A 16,094-nucleotide genomic window follows, 5' to 3' on the forward strand; every position below is an offset into this window, starting at 1 on the left:
CAAATTCTATCAGAAAAACTTTTTTCTCGGTCGATCTGAGACAATTTTTTTTTCAAGCCTCAAAAAAGGCAATGTATACACTTCCTTTTTTACCAAAAATCGACTGCGCCAAAATTTCTCGGGAAAATACTTTCGTACTAATTTTGGTGCGTAGAATCCAAAACGAGTCGTACTTTTTCGATTAGACCTCTCATTCAAAAGTTATAGACTAGAAACCAATTTCGACAAAAAATTCAAAGGGCTATAACTTTTGATCTAGTAGTCCAATCTTGGAACTGTTCGAAATTATGGATTCTACAGGCCAAATTCTATCAGAAAAATTTTTTTCACGGTCGATCTGAGACAATTTTTTTTCAGGCCTCAAAAAAAGGCAGTGTATATACACTTCCTTTTTTACCAAAAATCGACTGCACCAAAATTTCTCGGGAAAACACTTTTTCGTACTAATTTTGGTGCGTAGAATTCAAAACGAGTCGTACTTTTTCGATTAGACCTCTCAATCAAAAGTTATAGACTAGAAACCAATTTCGACAAAAATTCAAAGTGATAGGTCAAAGTGCGTTAAAATTTTGATCATTCTCATTCAGTGGATTTTGGGCTAGCTCTCCTACTATAATTTTTACACTATGGCGACAGTCACTAGCGGTCGCCACACTACCTACCTTTATAATTATCGGCTCCAGGCCATTTATATCTAAAAGTACCAAATGTAATTAAAATTGATTTTTCCATGGATGTTTTAAGTGATAAGTTGCAATTAAAAATGGTGGGGTCGAAGGGAACAATATATTTGCACTTTCAGATGAGCCCCCTCCCCTTCATTCTATCAAAACGACTTGCATAAGTAGGTATATTTTTGATATTTCTAATAGGAAACAAATACATTACCTTCCATACATTAAAGTGTGATCCTGTGTGAATTTATTAAAATTCAAGGCAATTGTCCACCTAAGGTGTAAGTTAGCAAGAAAAAATGGGGATGAAACATACTTTCATGAATGCTCAAGTAGTTATTAACAAATTGACGTGGTTGCCCATCCAGTTATCATTAGGTTACTCTTTAATGTTTGCAGGTACTCAAGCCAACAGTAGGTATAACTCGAGTCTTACAAGTACTCATTCTCACTGAAAATGTTTGGTAGTTTCATTGACAGATTCACTACCCTTTGTCTCAATAAGTTTTTGTGTTGTAGGATCACTCAACTGAGATGGTAATGAAAAAAGAAGCAAATCACTCAATAATTTACTATGTTTGTAATTGTCAACCTCACACCATTTATATATAAAAATATTAATGTAATTAAAATTAAAAAAATCTGAAAACACAGTCAAAGGCACCAGAGGTAAAATAAAAGATATTGCATTTACATATAACACCAAATAAACTAAGAGATAGTGATCGATTGAAACATAATTTAAGTACACAGTAAAATGGCAAGTAGTTTGTACATAAATTATCGGATATGTTTATATGCTACAAGTTAAGGTTGGTACTTGGTACCTACTCGCTTAAGTTTTATGTACAATACTTGTAAAGCTGCAGCAAATTAAATATTTGTATTTACATATTCGAAGGGAATGTTAATTACTAAAATTACTACTTAGGGCGAACTTCTTTGAAATACCACTGCTGATATGTATTGTTACTATCACACGGCATTAACGACAGATGGGATGTTTGGGGATGCAAGGCCATGCACTTCTTGTGTAAACGATGCATTAAGGTGTGGGTGTCTTCGTCATACACCCAAGGTCCGTCCACAGTTCCTAGTCGGCAAAAGGCCAGTTTGATTCCTTGAGAGTCGGCTTCTATGCATCGCTCGCCTACACCCAATTGGCCTTTTGCATTTAGACGAATTAGTTGATTATTGCCGAATCCGTGGCAGTGCTGAATGGCAATCAGAGCGGGTGGAGCGTGTCCCAGTGTATCGATGCATTTACCAACGGCACCGGAACGTAACTCACCCCAATGTAGATTCGGTGGGAGCTCTGGAAATCGGTCGACAACGTCATAGGCGACATTCTCCATAAACCAACTGAAACTTTTACACTTTAATTTTTCTTTTAAGGCCTTCTGGTCGGAAATGTCTCCCATGTCGAGGAAACGAGCTAAAGGCTCTCGAGTGTAGAAGTATTCCTTATATTTCTCATCGAACCACGTCTCGATTACACGCTTGTAATTAATTGTAATCAAAGGTCCCTTCTTTTTCTGAGCCAATTTTCCAAAATTGTAAGGCATAAATCCGCGATAAACATGTCCCACTCGCGAGCATGGCACCCACTCGATGCTCCCGCCGCACTGCCATATTTTAAAGCTGAGCTCGAAGTTCTCCCCGCCCCAAACTAAAAGACCAGGATCGTACGCTCCCAGCTCCAGGAAGTACTTGCGATCCACAGCGAACAGTCCACCCGCATGCGTAGGGCTTTTGTACGGTTCACTGTTATGGGCCCTTGTCGACAATTCGCGTTCGGGAACGTCGTTCTCCTTATACAGCATGCCCCACTCGAAAATCCCGCGGAAATGACGGTGCTCACCATAAACCGGACGATACTCGAAGGTCTTGTGATCAATTCCATCTATAATCGGTACAGTAAGCACTGTGCGATCGCGATAGATCGGTGCCAGCAAAGGTGGCAGCCAGTTGGTGTTTACTTCACAGTGTGCATCTAAAAAGACTATAACTTCACCCGTCGCCTCCTGAGCACCCCTGGATCGTGTCCTAATCAAACCCTCTCGTTCAGTATTACGAATTAATCGAACAATCCCCCCAAATTGCTCAATATAATTATCTAAGTCACTTTTAAGATTATCCTTATCACTAAAATCGTCCACAAGCAGAATTTCCTTCAGCACATGCTTGGGTGATCGATTAATGACAGAGTGCACAGTCCGAAGAAGCACAGACCATCCCTCGTTGTGGAAGACAATTATGACGGTAGTCGACGGCAGATCATGCGGGTAATCCCAGTGTTTGCATTCGGGCATTCGTGTATCGGGGATGGCACGATCCAAGGAGATTTCATCTGAACAGGCGATGTTCATACCATACTCCGCTTCGGACTGATCGGCGTCATTCTGCTGGTCTTGCCGTAGCACGTGGGCCTCGCCGTTTTCGCCTGGACCGACGCGTTTCTTCAGATTGCGTGGTTCCAAATTGCCCAGGTCTTTTACTAAAATTGGTCGCTCACGCCTTGTCAGCTTAGCCGTTTGGGCAGCATCCTGCTGTCTATTGGGCCAGGTTGTTAATAAATAAAGTAAGGGCACTAAAATTAAGCATATCGCAGCGATTCGGATTAATTTCCCTTTTCTATTTAACAGTAAACGGTTTAACAATAAACGTGTCATCTCTTCTAGGAACCTTCTGAAATGTTTAAAGTCAGTGGGAAAACGTGTTAAGAGAATTATACTTGCGACAGGAAGCGATTGTGTGTGGTTGCCGATAACTAAACGTCGTACGATATACTTTCATTCATTGTTAATGACGATAATTAAACAATTTAACCGGTAAAACTTTCGGTGACATTTTAAGTGGAAACGTCAACAATTTTAAGCACGGCAACGAACTTTAATTACACGTTTTGGTTTGCAACTCGCCTAAATTAGCAAAATACGATTAGATGGCAGCACAAAAAAGCTCAGGACCGTACTTGGCTGGATGGAATTCAATTGTAGTTTAGGAAGTGAAGTAGCACTTTTTAATATAAAATGTGCATTAAAAAGGATGTAGATGCGGGGGAAACTAAGTTGAGCGCTTAACTACTGAAAAATTACTTTATTATTGAGAAGTCTTTTACCAATTTTATACTTTTCGGTTTTTACGTTTGTAATTTTTAATAAACGAAAAGGGTTGTGGTTTTAGGTTTAGATAAACGTTAAAGAACTCTTATAAGCAACAAGAATTGAGTTACATCCGGATATTTGACAGTATAAAATGAAATTTCAATCAATAATTGTGATGATTTAAACCGTTGAATTTTATAACAGCTATCCTTTTAAATGGAGCGCATTTTAAATTTCTGATGAGGTTTTTTATTGTAATCTTTGCATTAAAGACAAACATACCTACAAAATGTATAATAAATAATATTTTATTCAATATGAAAATGAAAAATTAAATAGATTTCGAAAACCCTTTGTCCATGCGATTCTATTAATTCACCATCAACATTTTTCCTTTCTTTGTGTACATGTGCCTTTAAGAATAGTATTTCACTCGAAAATATCAATAAAATTTATTAGTAGATGCTATTTAAGTGGTCTAAATTCGATAATGCCATGATATAACCATTTAAAAAGATATGTAGGGGAATTGTAGATACTGGGCCTTCATTTCAAAACAAACCGCCGAATGTAATTTGCCATTTTGATAAAAATTCAAAAATTAGTAGGAGAGGTAGCAGGTATTTTTCTAGGTGGGGTTTAAGAAAATAGAAGACCATCAGATTATTAACAAAAATTACTGTACATTTCTATCTATCTGTAAAATATGTAAATCTGTAAAATCAGTAAGTGATCTACACTTTTACTAGATGATTCGAATATTGTGAGGACTGTAAATATTGTGGTACATCAAATATCTTTGTATCCTTGTTTGATTTTGTTTGCAGAGTCCACCAGCTACCCTTTAATGCACATTAAAATATTAGCCCTTTACCATTTTAAAAAATACGACGCGCCAATGAAACGATTCGTGCACTACGAGGGCTGTAATTTTTGTGATACTTCAAACGTTGTTGTTTCTTTGTTTGATGTTAAGCTCACGTTCCCATCACCTTCTGCTCGTGTTCTCAAGTTTATTTCCTGAAATTTCCACTTCTAAGTTGCGATTAAATTACCATAATAGTCCTTTTTCCTTTCATGGTGAAGTTTTCATCAAACTATGTCGGAACAGTTGCTCACAGTAAGTTACCGTAAATTCTTTGGACCATATTTTCCCAACGTCTAGTCATTGCTAGTCTAGGAACTTAAGCATTAAAAAACGCCGAAGAGAAATTGATTGACAGTAAGATTTTTCTCGGAAAATATCTTCTGTAGCGATAGGTAGTTCATTCTCATTTTAATTAACTGCCCGAAAAAAAATGTGGTTGGTTAAAATTCACAAATTATTATGTGAGTAAACAGAACTAACTCGTATATTCGGAGGATCGCTATTTTTCCAAGATGGCGTACACATTTCTTTCCGATTCTTTCTCTAGCAAAAAATAAACTAACATTTTAATCCAGTAGCGCATGATTGCTCTACACTCGATGATATTTTTGTCCAAATATCAAGTAGCTTTATTGTTTATCTATTGTTTCTTTTATGTCTACCGCTACTTGATATAGCATCGTAGAGCATTCATGCGCTACTAGATTAAAATGTTACCTACTTTATTTTTTTGATAGAGAAAGAAATGAATTTTTAAGAAAAACGAAATACTATCGTAAAAAGCAGGTTTTTAGGACCTCAATAATATGTTTTATTCTTATTTCCAACGTGGAGTGAACGAAAACTGAAGGAGGAAGTGATTCCGATAATACTTTATTGAATCCATTGGATAGTACCAGCTCCTGTCATGGTACAGTCCTGCTGACTGACAAATCAAAGTTTGAAATTACTAAGATGGCGAATCATGATGGCTATTGACAGGGGCGGACTGGGTACTTACGGGCCAGGTGGAATTGCATAGGTTACGGGCCATTAAAGTATTAGTGTGTGTGTGGGGGGGGGGGGTGTAGCTCTGCGGTGCACCACAAAAACATTTTTTTGCTTCATTTTAGTACTCCTTTTTCGGAAATCAAGTACAATACAGTTTTTTTTTTAATTGCAGCTGATAATTAAAAGTAACAAAATATACAATCCAAACGAGGCGCGTCGCCTATCATTGTATTTCAGCACTTTCATGCTACGCCAAAAAATGATAAATTCATTGTAAAACACTTCAATTAAAACAGAATTTTTAAATTTTTTAACAACCTAACATCAACTCCAATTAGAGAAACGTGTTAATAATTTATTAATAGGGCAAGAAACTAAATACAGCACATACTTATAAATTTCCAACGAGCCATTATGACGTACAGGCCAGGTGGCAATCGCCACTCGCCTCCCCGGACCAGTCCGCCCCTGTTTCTAGTCCATAACTTTTGATTGAGACGTCCGATTGAAAAAGTACGAATTGTTTTGGATTCTACGCACCAAATTTAATAAGAAAAAGTGTTTTCCCGAGAAATTTTGATGCAGTCAATTTTTGGTAAAAAAAGGAAGGTTATAACTGCCTTTTTTTGAGGCCCGCAAAAAAATTGTCTCAGATCGACCCGAAAAAAAATTTTCTTATAGAATGTGGCCTGTAGAATCCATAATTTCAAACAGTTCCAAGATTGGGCTACTAGTTCAAAAGTTACAGCCCTTTGAATTTTCTTTCGAAATTGGTTTCTAGTCAGGGGCGGGCCAGGTGGAATTGCATAGGTTACGGGCCATTAAAGTATTAGTGTAGTAATGAAGGTGGCGGGGGGGTAGCTCTGCGGTGCACCACAAAAACATCTTTTGCTTCATTTTAAAGTACTCCTTTTTCGGAGATTAATTACAATACAGGTTTTTTTTAAATTGCAACTGATAATTAAAAGTAACAAAATATACAATCCAAATGAGGCGCGTCGCCTATCATTGTATTTCAGCACTTTCATGCTACGACAAAAAATGATAAATTCATTGTAAAACACTTCAATTAAAACAGAATTTTTTAACAACCTAACATCAACTCCAATTAGAGAAACGTGTTAATAATTTATTAATAGTGCAAGAAACTAAATACAGCACATACTTATAAATTTCCAACGGGCCATTATGACGTACAGGCCAGGTGGCAATCGCCACCCGCCCCCACCCCCCCCGGGCCAGTCCGCCCCTGACTATTGAAACCTCACGCTGCAGCATGAGCAATAATCCCTAAAGTAACTCAAAATATCCCATCTCGTTCATTTTCTGCTTCAAAACGTCAAATACTTGCACCTAAAACTATTACCTAAGACGTCAGTCCAGCAAATTAAAGAAAATCTACTACCTTCAAAAGTGGAAGAATGCTCGACTGGAACACATCACTCTCCTTAGGGAGAATTTAAAAAAACCCAGTTACATAAATCAATAATAAACAAAAAAAGGTGTTGTTTATATTTATCAAATCTGAATTCAATTTAGATGCTTGCTGATTATAACGTCGACATTTTGATTAAACAGCTATGAATAGCACAAAATTGCCGAGTCGTTTGAAATTCTCTCTCATTAGCGTTCATTTTGGATTAATGAGTGTTAGCGCAATTTGTTTAATATTTCCGCGCGAAAAACATAAACCCTTTGTTGACTTGTTTACCGTACGACCCTCAATCGAGCATAATACAAATATTAATTATAAAAGCGTGTTTATACAATACGAATCAGGAAGCAAATGCAAAATTAGGAAAATATTCACGCAATTTAGAAGAGTAGGTTGATAGCCCTTATCGTACATGCTCAAGTTTAATTGTTCATTTTAACGTACTTATCAGGAAATTTAGAGCGCAATCGTTACGTTGGTCTAATGCAAATGCGGAGATAGGTACGCGCGCGAAATGTTTACGATTCTAAAATGATGGCGGTAAGGGTTGGTGGTTTTTTTAATGAAGCAAACGTGTATAGCTTTAAAACATTATAATCGTCATCTCTATATCACACCCAATATTGAACGCTACAAAATGACGTAGCCTCTGCTGAACAAATAATAAGAACGCATTATAAAAATCAACAATAGATAAATAGGCCTCATAACCAATAATTCGTTGCAGATTTAATCTGGATGCATACGGTCACCAAGTCTTACCCCGCGTCTTTTTGGAAATAAGATGAGTCGGTTTTTGATCCGCTTCTCTGAAATTTCTTCCGCAAAATAGGATAGAATAAGGAGATACCGCATGAGTTACCATTGACGTTTTAGAATTTGGATGTGGGAAACTGAAAAACGTCGTTAGAAAAATATTGACCACTAAAAACAAAGACGAGAGGAAAGCGCAAAACAGCTCCTGTCACTGGTCCATCTTCGGAAGGCGAGTACGACCATCACCATAAGAGCCAAAGGCGTCTATAAAACATTTCCACCCTCCCACTTGAAAAAAAGAAAAGATCCGCTTCTTAGGTTATCTAAGTGTACCCAGGATTCCATTGAGCCATTCAATTTTAAGCATAGGTTAGACAACTTCTTTAAATGTTGAAAAGAAGGGACCGACCGAACCAACCGATTTCTCATCCGATGTTTGAAAACAAACTAAGAAGTGTCGCCCCAACCTTAGAAAAAGGCGATTATACTTAAGCGAATATCCCAGCCAATTTCTTTAACACAATCACTAAAGGTCATGCTGCTGAGACAATCAGCCGAAGTAAATCCTACCTCTCTCGTAAATTCTGGCAATTCAGTCAAGAAACCTTATCTCTTGTTTCGCAATTAAACTTTATTCACTTTTGCTTCTTCCTATCCACAGATTTTACATGTTCTTTCTTCTTCTTTTCTACTGCCTCTTGCATCTCTCCTCATTTGCGCATTTGAACCTCGCCATTATGTTAATACATTCATAAGCCTTCCCTGAAAACGTCTCTTTTAGTGCATACAAAGACCTAGTATTTACCTTTAGGTATTCTATGAACAAAGTTGTTTCGGTTTTAATAAATTAAACATAAACCACTTAAAGCTGCTCTTTACTTATTATCGATTAGAAAAGTTTGCTGATTTTACTTCACGTACAAACCGAGCAAAGGACGTTTTCTTTCCAGAACAAATGCATGCCAACAGCATCAAAGACTGTCAATTCAATCTTTTCAAAATGCTCCCACGTGTTCACTGTGCACCTTCAAGACGCTACAAAAAGTAACTATCATCCACTAACCTTTTTGCACAGTTGAATCAAATCTCGTTTCACATTCGTATTAATTACCTAAACCCTAATTTGACAGAATGGGTAGAGTAATGAATGAAATTGCATTCATTAACAGAGACAAAGGTCCGAATGAATGATAAAGTTGCTTTCGTGCAATACGAAAGTCAGAGCCGAGAACGTAGATTGTCTTGTAATGAGACTTCGATAAAGAAAAATGTTTCAATAGAATATTATTCGAAACGTGACAAATTGAATATAAATGCTAATGAAGCTGAAATACGAAGTCAAACAAGACTTTCTGTCGGAAAGTGCTGTAATTATTTGTATAAGAAAAGAGTCTAGAGTGAAAACTTTGATTTCACAATGTACCTATCGTAGACTTTAGGTATACCTTTATAGTCCAAGAGCCCAATAGGAAAGTATACCTTAAACGTCCGGACGATTCTAATAATTTTCATAGGATTCGCAATAAAAAGTTGTATTAGTATCGACAACGGTGCCGGCGAAACTCCTTCCGAAAGCAATTTAAAAAAAATTAAATTCGCCCCTTATTTTTGGAAAATGTACTTTATTGTATCGGACGTTCAGGAAGAGTACTAAAGGGTGCGTAGTAATTTTTAGCACAGTTTAATTACTAGTCAGTACCTAACATTTAAAATATGAGGGTGGGGCCTTCCTTTAAGATTGTCGCGTCCTACTACGAAATTTTGATGTTCAAATCACGGACCGTAAGGTCGTCTCACAATTATATTCTAGGGGAACTAACCAACATTATATAAGACCTTCCTTTGCTCGGCTATGTTCTTCCATTTTCGTAATTAACATGACACATAAAAGCAATCAGAAATTCACCCGTTAAACTAAAACAGATTTCCCTACAGAATTTTATCAATTTTCTTTTTTGAAAACCCTTCCACGCTTCGCGTAATTTCTATCACCGCACAGTCTCGCCTAGACAATCAAGCTTTCATATCTACTGTTTCAACCGTAAAATACTACATGCTATGCAAATACGGAGGCTGTATAAACGTATAAACAAGTTCTCAAAGGACAACAATTAAAATTATTGAGCATACATACAATCAAATATTGAAGGAAAGGTAAAGTGATCGATATGAAACGCACCGACAAATAGCATGTACCATAATTCTGACAAAGAAAGATGCTTATTATTCTATTGTGCGAGGAGTCTTTCATCATCTTTGCCATTTTGCGACATTTTGACGAGAAATGCGAGCGCCCCCTTCCCTTTTGCTTGTAAATAAAAAAGCAATTTCTCTAATGGAATTAACGTTCGCCGACGATTAATTTTTAAATAAAGAGTCGGTATGTGTATAAAACTTAACATTCTCTTAATGAAATTCTCGTTGAACTTTTGAACCCAATTTATCTAATTGTATTTTATCCGAAAAGTCTATCTACGAATTTTCTAAAGGCAAACCTCGAACTCGAACGCATCCCTAAATTAGTTTTGGCAACTCCCTACAAATCCTTTGAACTGTTCGTCTCTATCGATATAACAAGTTACTCCACAAAGTTATTTTAAACGTTTTTGTCTTTTGCAAGAATTTGAGTGGGAAAAGCCATACTGAGATGATTTTTCCGCATTTCTTTTAATGTAGGAGCATCTAAAGATATTGGGGGTATAGAGTCATAAAAAGTTAATTTCGGTATGCCCGCGTGATTGACAATCCTGCCATGCCAAACCCTTTTGACCCAGAATGTATAAACTTCATTCTGTGTATTATTTGATCCCAACCCGTTTGAGGGTAAACATCAAACATTCACAGTTTACTAAATAATTTGGGGGTGAAATATCTTCATTGAATTTTTACGACGGAATAGTATCGAACAAAGTTTAAAGTTTTTTGGATTTAGAAAAGGGTACGAGAAACCGTCAGGCGTATGGGAATCTTACAGCCGTTGTGGTCGCCGCTTATTCAGAAAAGCTCACCAAGGGTCGGTTGTCCTACTACAACCGCTTCTGTTCTCTTTGTTCTATTTATGTCAGCGGGATTCGCACTAAGCTTTTATTTTTAACCTCGCGCGTAATTCCCAAAGTGGATTAAAAAATTGAAGACGGCGCGCCGATTTGGGAATTTAGAGAGAATACATTCCCCATAAAAATGTTGAGGCCCTTGTTCGGCGTTCCAAAGGATGAACTTCGGCCAACAGCAAATAACCAGAGAAATAACGTGTAATGGAAACGGAGAAATGAAAGACATAAAATGCAGGAAATGGGTTTTATACTGTGTAAGAAACACGCAATGGAGAGATAAACAGACGAAAATATTCTAAACGATCAGAGAACTTTATCTTACGACTTTCCATCTAACTCGCCTCCTTCATTTCGTTTCGTGAGACTTTTCATTACAACAATAAGTTTCTTAAATCCGATCTGCCTATTACTAATATTCCGAGGCGCATATCTGGAAGATGTAAACATCCTTAGGGAAAAACCTCCGATTACCTTACCTAACCAATCGATTCCCAAAACTTGTAGTAAATATTTACCAAAAGCGACGTTTATAGGATAAATTAATAACTAATTATAAATCAAGACGTGGCCGGAATCGTGCGTTAGCTTTAAACGTGTATATTTCTAGAATTTGATGTGAAACTTAGTTAATGAAACCGTTTTATATTCGAAATTAGAATTGCAAAGTTTGCTCTAAATTGAAAAGCGAAAAACTTTATAAAGGAATACTTAATTTACTTGTTTAACTAAATTATTTTAATTCTCGCTGAAAGCATCTTCATTTAAAACTTAATCGTTCTATTTACTACACGATTACGTGGAAAGTATATAATCTTGTTAGGCCCAGTGTTAAGGACTTTCATCTAACTATATTTTTTGAACTCACTTTTTGGCGAATTTTATCTTTGCGTTGGCGCAACATGGGCGTTATGCGTGTTTTATGTTCATCGTAAACATTGGCAGTCTGAATGTTACCAAAAGTTAGAGTTAACATTGAAAAATCTCTAAGCCTTAGATAAGGATGCTAATAATTTTATGGAACGGACAAATAAATATTTTTTGTTATACATTAATGTAAAGCTTAATTGAAAACTTTCAAATTAATGAATTAAGATTAAATATCAATTTTAACCTAAAATAAAGGAGTTAGGAACTTTCCTTCAATTTTTTGTCACGTTTAGTAATTTTCTGTATCGACATACCGTTTTACATATTAGCAATATTTTAGTGGAATAAATTCCACTTTGTGAACAATAGTTTTTTAATCTGTGTCTACTAGTCGACCTCTCATATTTTCCTATAACGAATTATTTTGGAAATATTCCTACAAATTTTCATACGAATTGTTGGAATCGTCCAAGCAATTCATATTTAAGAAAATTTTTAATAATTTCTTATTAAAAAACTGGAAATCTTGATTTCATAGGAGTTTTACTAAAAATCATTAAAACCTGGTTAAAAAATTTATGAATTTTCCTCAAAATAATCCAATCTCAGAGATCGTATTAGAAGTCTTCTTTCTATTTTCTACTGATAATCTTAGAAACATACTTTTGGTCTCAACCAGTTCGATTTGGGATTATTCTTAGTCTTCTTAAAGGACCTTCTAGAGAAGTGGAATGTTTTATATTAATCGCTGAACATCATGAGAGTTCTCGCTCATCATAGGTGGGGAGCTCACCCTAAGACCCTACTGGATATATATAAGGCCCTCATCCTATCAAGGATGGATTATGGATGTGCAGCGTACTCTACGTGTGGCAATAATGCTTTGCTTGGGGAACTTGATAACATTCACAACCTGGCTATTCGATATTCTTTGGGAGCATATCCAACAAGTCCAGTTCCATCGCTCTACGTCGAGGCAAATATTCCCCCTCTAGCTCTTCGCCGGAAACAGATTGTTGCAAACTACTATATAAAAGTAAGGTTAGATGATAAACATCCAAATTTTAGATCCCTTACTGATGCGACTACCATTGCTCGTCTATACAGATGTAGATCGTTAGGTGTTAGGGCTAGAGAGGTATTAAACCACCTCCAATTGGAGAATATCGACTTCACGAGTATGTCATCTACTGCACGGCGTGGACTTGTGAAAAGTAAAATCTATGAGCGGTGGAGTGAGCAGTGGTCGGAGTCTGATACGGCTTTGAAAAGGATCAAACCTAGTCTGGATCCGCTATTCTATATCGACGTTAGACGTTTGAACTTGATCAGGCTGTACAGACTCCGTCTGGGGCATACTGCTCTCACTCATGGGTATTTGTTGGCAGGTGAAGAACGGCCATTATGCGAACAATGTGGTGTTAATTTAACACCACATCACATTATTTCTATTTGTCCGCAGTATATGAATGTACGTGTGATATTTAATATAAACCCGATATGGGAAAATAACTTCAAAAATGAAGAGCAATGTAAAAATACTCTCGCGTTCATCCAACAAATTGGCATTGCAAACCATCTGTGATATTTTTAAATTTTTGTCTTTATGTATATTTGTGTAGTAAATAAGTAAATGTAATCACGCCTGTCTTGTGTTGTGTGTTCAGAAACTGTGATATTATAGTACCTTAGTATAAGTATAAAGGCTAATGGCCATAGATGCCGAAGCCTCAGGTGGGGTTTTAGTGGGTATACCCAGATAATGGGAGAGTCCCACACTACTCCAGACTTCTATCCGGAGTGTGCGTAATGCATTTCCCCACCTGTCCAAAAAAAAAATTTTAAAATAAGTGAACTATTGATATACCCTTGCATCGGAAAAATTGTGAGTAAACTTTGAAAAACTGCGCGTAGGGTAGGTGTATTTCAACAAAGGCAAAAGATATATGTATCTTGTCAATAAAAAAACGAAAATTTTATCTGTTGCGGTTTTAAAAAAAATAAAAGCTCCATGCGTTAACAAATTAAATAATAATAAGAATAATAATAAAAATATATTTGTAGAGTACATTACTGTATTTCTACTTCACAATTAAAACTAAAACAAATTAAAATTAAAATCACAGCTTAGAGGACCTCTTTGGTAGCGGTTCCAGCCAGAATAGCTTCTTTTTGTGCCACGATTTCAGATCAGTTAATAAATCTATTTCATTTCTTCGGTCTAGGGTCTTAATATGAAAAACAATTTACTAGCATGTGCTTTTACCGCACCCTCACAAGTTACTCTTTCAACTGGTAATATCCACACTCCTAATGATAGTATTTAATACCATTGTTCTAAACGGAGCAAACAATGTTCCAAGTTTTTAAAACGGCGTCTAGCAAGGTTATTTAAAGGTCTAAGAAAATCTCCGAGGAGATATTTAAAATTCAAAAACAGTTTGCTTTATTTTTATTTGGATATTTTGGTAGTAGAGATTAACTGAGCTACTAGAAGGTTTTCAGAAAGGTTTCAAGTAAAATCTAGTAAGTACAATACTTACGGTAATTTTTAAAATTTAAAAGAAGTTTCTGAGGTTTCTAGAGATTCTAAGACTAGACCAATATTTGCAAGAAGATTCAAGTTTCCCAATCGCGAGTTCATTAAAATTTGCGATTAAAATTTCGTGGAAGACTTCAGAGATGATTATTTAAAAAAGTTGCCATAAGAAAAGACTAAATAATCACGAAGTCGTTTTCTAAAATAGTTTCTAAGAAGGTCGTTAAAAAATCTAAGCAGATCTCTAGGCAGGAAAATTACAAGAATGTTTTAAAGTAGTTTTTCTAGGAAGATTTTCTAAAAGATTCTTTAAGAAGACTAAGGATATTGTCAGATTCTGAGAACAAACGAATGTTTTTTTATAATCGTTTTATTTCCTCAAGTACATATAATCATTATTGGTTGACTATCGCTGTAATTTTGGGTTCATTCAAGGAAGCTTGGTGGTGCTCAACTTTTTAGTAAGACACGAAGAGTGTTACGGATATTTTATGTGCCCTACGAACTAACAATGCTCTATTATACGTTAGTCGAGTCGAGCAATAAAAACCTTCTTACATCCCTCATTGTAGACAATCGCCCATAAAATGTCTTAATTGCTCCATCATCAGACTAGTTAAAAATACGATTTTAAAAGCAAACTACTTTTCAATATATTTTGTCTACGAAAGTGTAGAAACACGATTGGTGTAACTGTATTGCTTCATTCCAATTTCTTTATACATATAAAACAATCGTAGCATTCGATCAGTAAAAGCTACAATTAAACTACAACTAAAAAATCATACATGAAATATCACTAATTACTAATATAATAATATTATAATAATAATATAGCTTTATTGGGTGATGCAGCAGTTGACAAATACGATTAGGTAGTACATATTTTTACAGTTTAAAGATACAGATGCACGTATATGCAATAGACTGCAACCCCAAAGGCGAAGTTCGGTTGAAGAGCAATACTGAGGGACTGCTCTTCTCCGCTCTACCACTTAACCTCAAAATTGCTGCGAAAGAACCCATAACTGACAGAATGTAAATTTAATATTATTTAATATTATGAATATAATATATAATATTATGAATATAATTAGGTAATATTAAACGTATAAGATGAACAATTACCTATACTTACACCTGGAATTGTCGACTTTAATTGATTAATAGATTTTGAAATGGAAAGGATATCAGAATATCAGAAGCATTACCAGTTACTTTCTTGGAAACTTCAACTTTCGTTCTTAAAGAATCATCGATGTAGCCATCTGCTACCATTAACGACTTCTAGTCTCCATGACGCTTTAGCTCAGAATATCTGCTCCAGCATTAACAAGCAGCGGGGCCGAAGTCCGGCGCAAACAATGACCGATAAAAGCAGAAGGATCTGGCAGTTGTTGTGGAATTTTGCCAAACGTGTTTATACTTATAGATTGAACTACATTTACCTTTCTTATAATTTAAAAAAACCGATTAGTTTGCACATTAGAGGGACGTAAAGCTCGGTATTTGGTATAAATCTGTATCCAATTTTCTTTGCCTTCTGTTACAGAAAACGTTCTTGGAACATGATTTTTGGAGCCAGGAATCGTTATCAATAAAATTGTATCTTGTTCTGTGTCATTTTACAAAGTTCGTTCCGACGGCAAGCTCCAGTCACTCCATCTCCAAGGACCAGAGCAACCTGTAATTTAAATTATGCTTACTTATTATTTAGACAATAAGAAATTCACAAACCTTCATCATTACAAATGTTTCACCAGGCGCTTCCTCCAAAACTTAGTGATTTGTTCTCTTGTGAAAAC

General features: G+C 36.0%; 1 protein-coding gene across 4 annotated transcripts; it reads right to left on the reverse strand.

Annotated features, from left to right (window-relative positions):
- Window positions 1-1,288: 1,288 nt before the first annotated feature.
- On the reverse strand, window positions 1,289-3,552 carry LOC116168730 (N-acetylgalactosaminyltransferase 7-like). Of its 4 annotated transcripts, none has more exons than XM_031484685.1 (2): window positions 3,409-3,552; window positions 1,289-3,359 (listed from the first exon to the last, which is right to left on the reverse strand). In XM_031484685.1, exons 1-2 carry the CDS (start codon window positions 3,468-3,470, stop codon window positions 1,598-1,600), a joined length of 1,824 nt encoding a protein of 607 aa, XP_031340545.1. In that variant the 5' UTR covers window positions 3,471-3,552; the 3' UTR covers window positions 1,289-1,597. The 4 variants fall into 4 exon arrangements, with proteins under 4 accessions (XP_031340545.1, XP_031340544.1, XP_031340547.1 ...); XM_031484684.1 differs by having other exon boundaries at window positions 1,289-3,362; XM_031484687.1 differs by having other exon boundaries at window positions 3,413-3,538.
- Window positions 3,553-16,094: the final 12,542 nt, after the last annotated feature.

The sequence above is a fragment of the Photinus pyralis genome, unplaced genomic scaffold (assembly GCF_008802855.1).
Source record: "Photinus pyralis isolate 1611_PpyrPB1 unplaced genomic scaffold, Ppyr1.3 Ppyr1.4_LG4, whole genome shotgun sequence".
NCBI lineage: Eukaryota > Metazoa > Arthropoda > Insecta > Coleoptera > Lampyridae > Photinus > Photinus pyralis.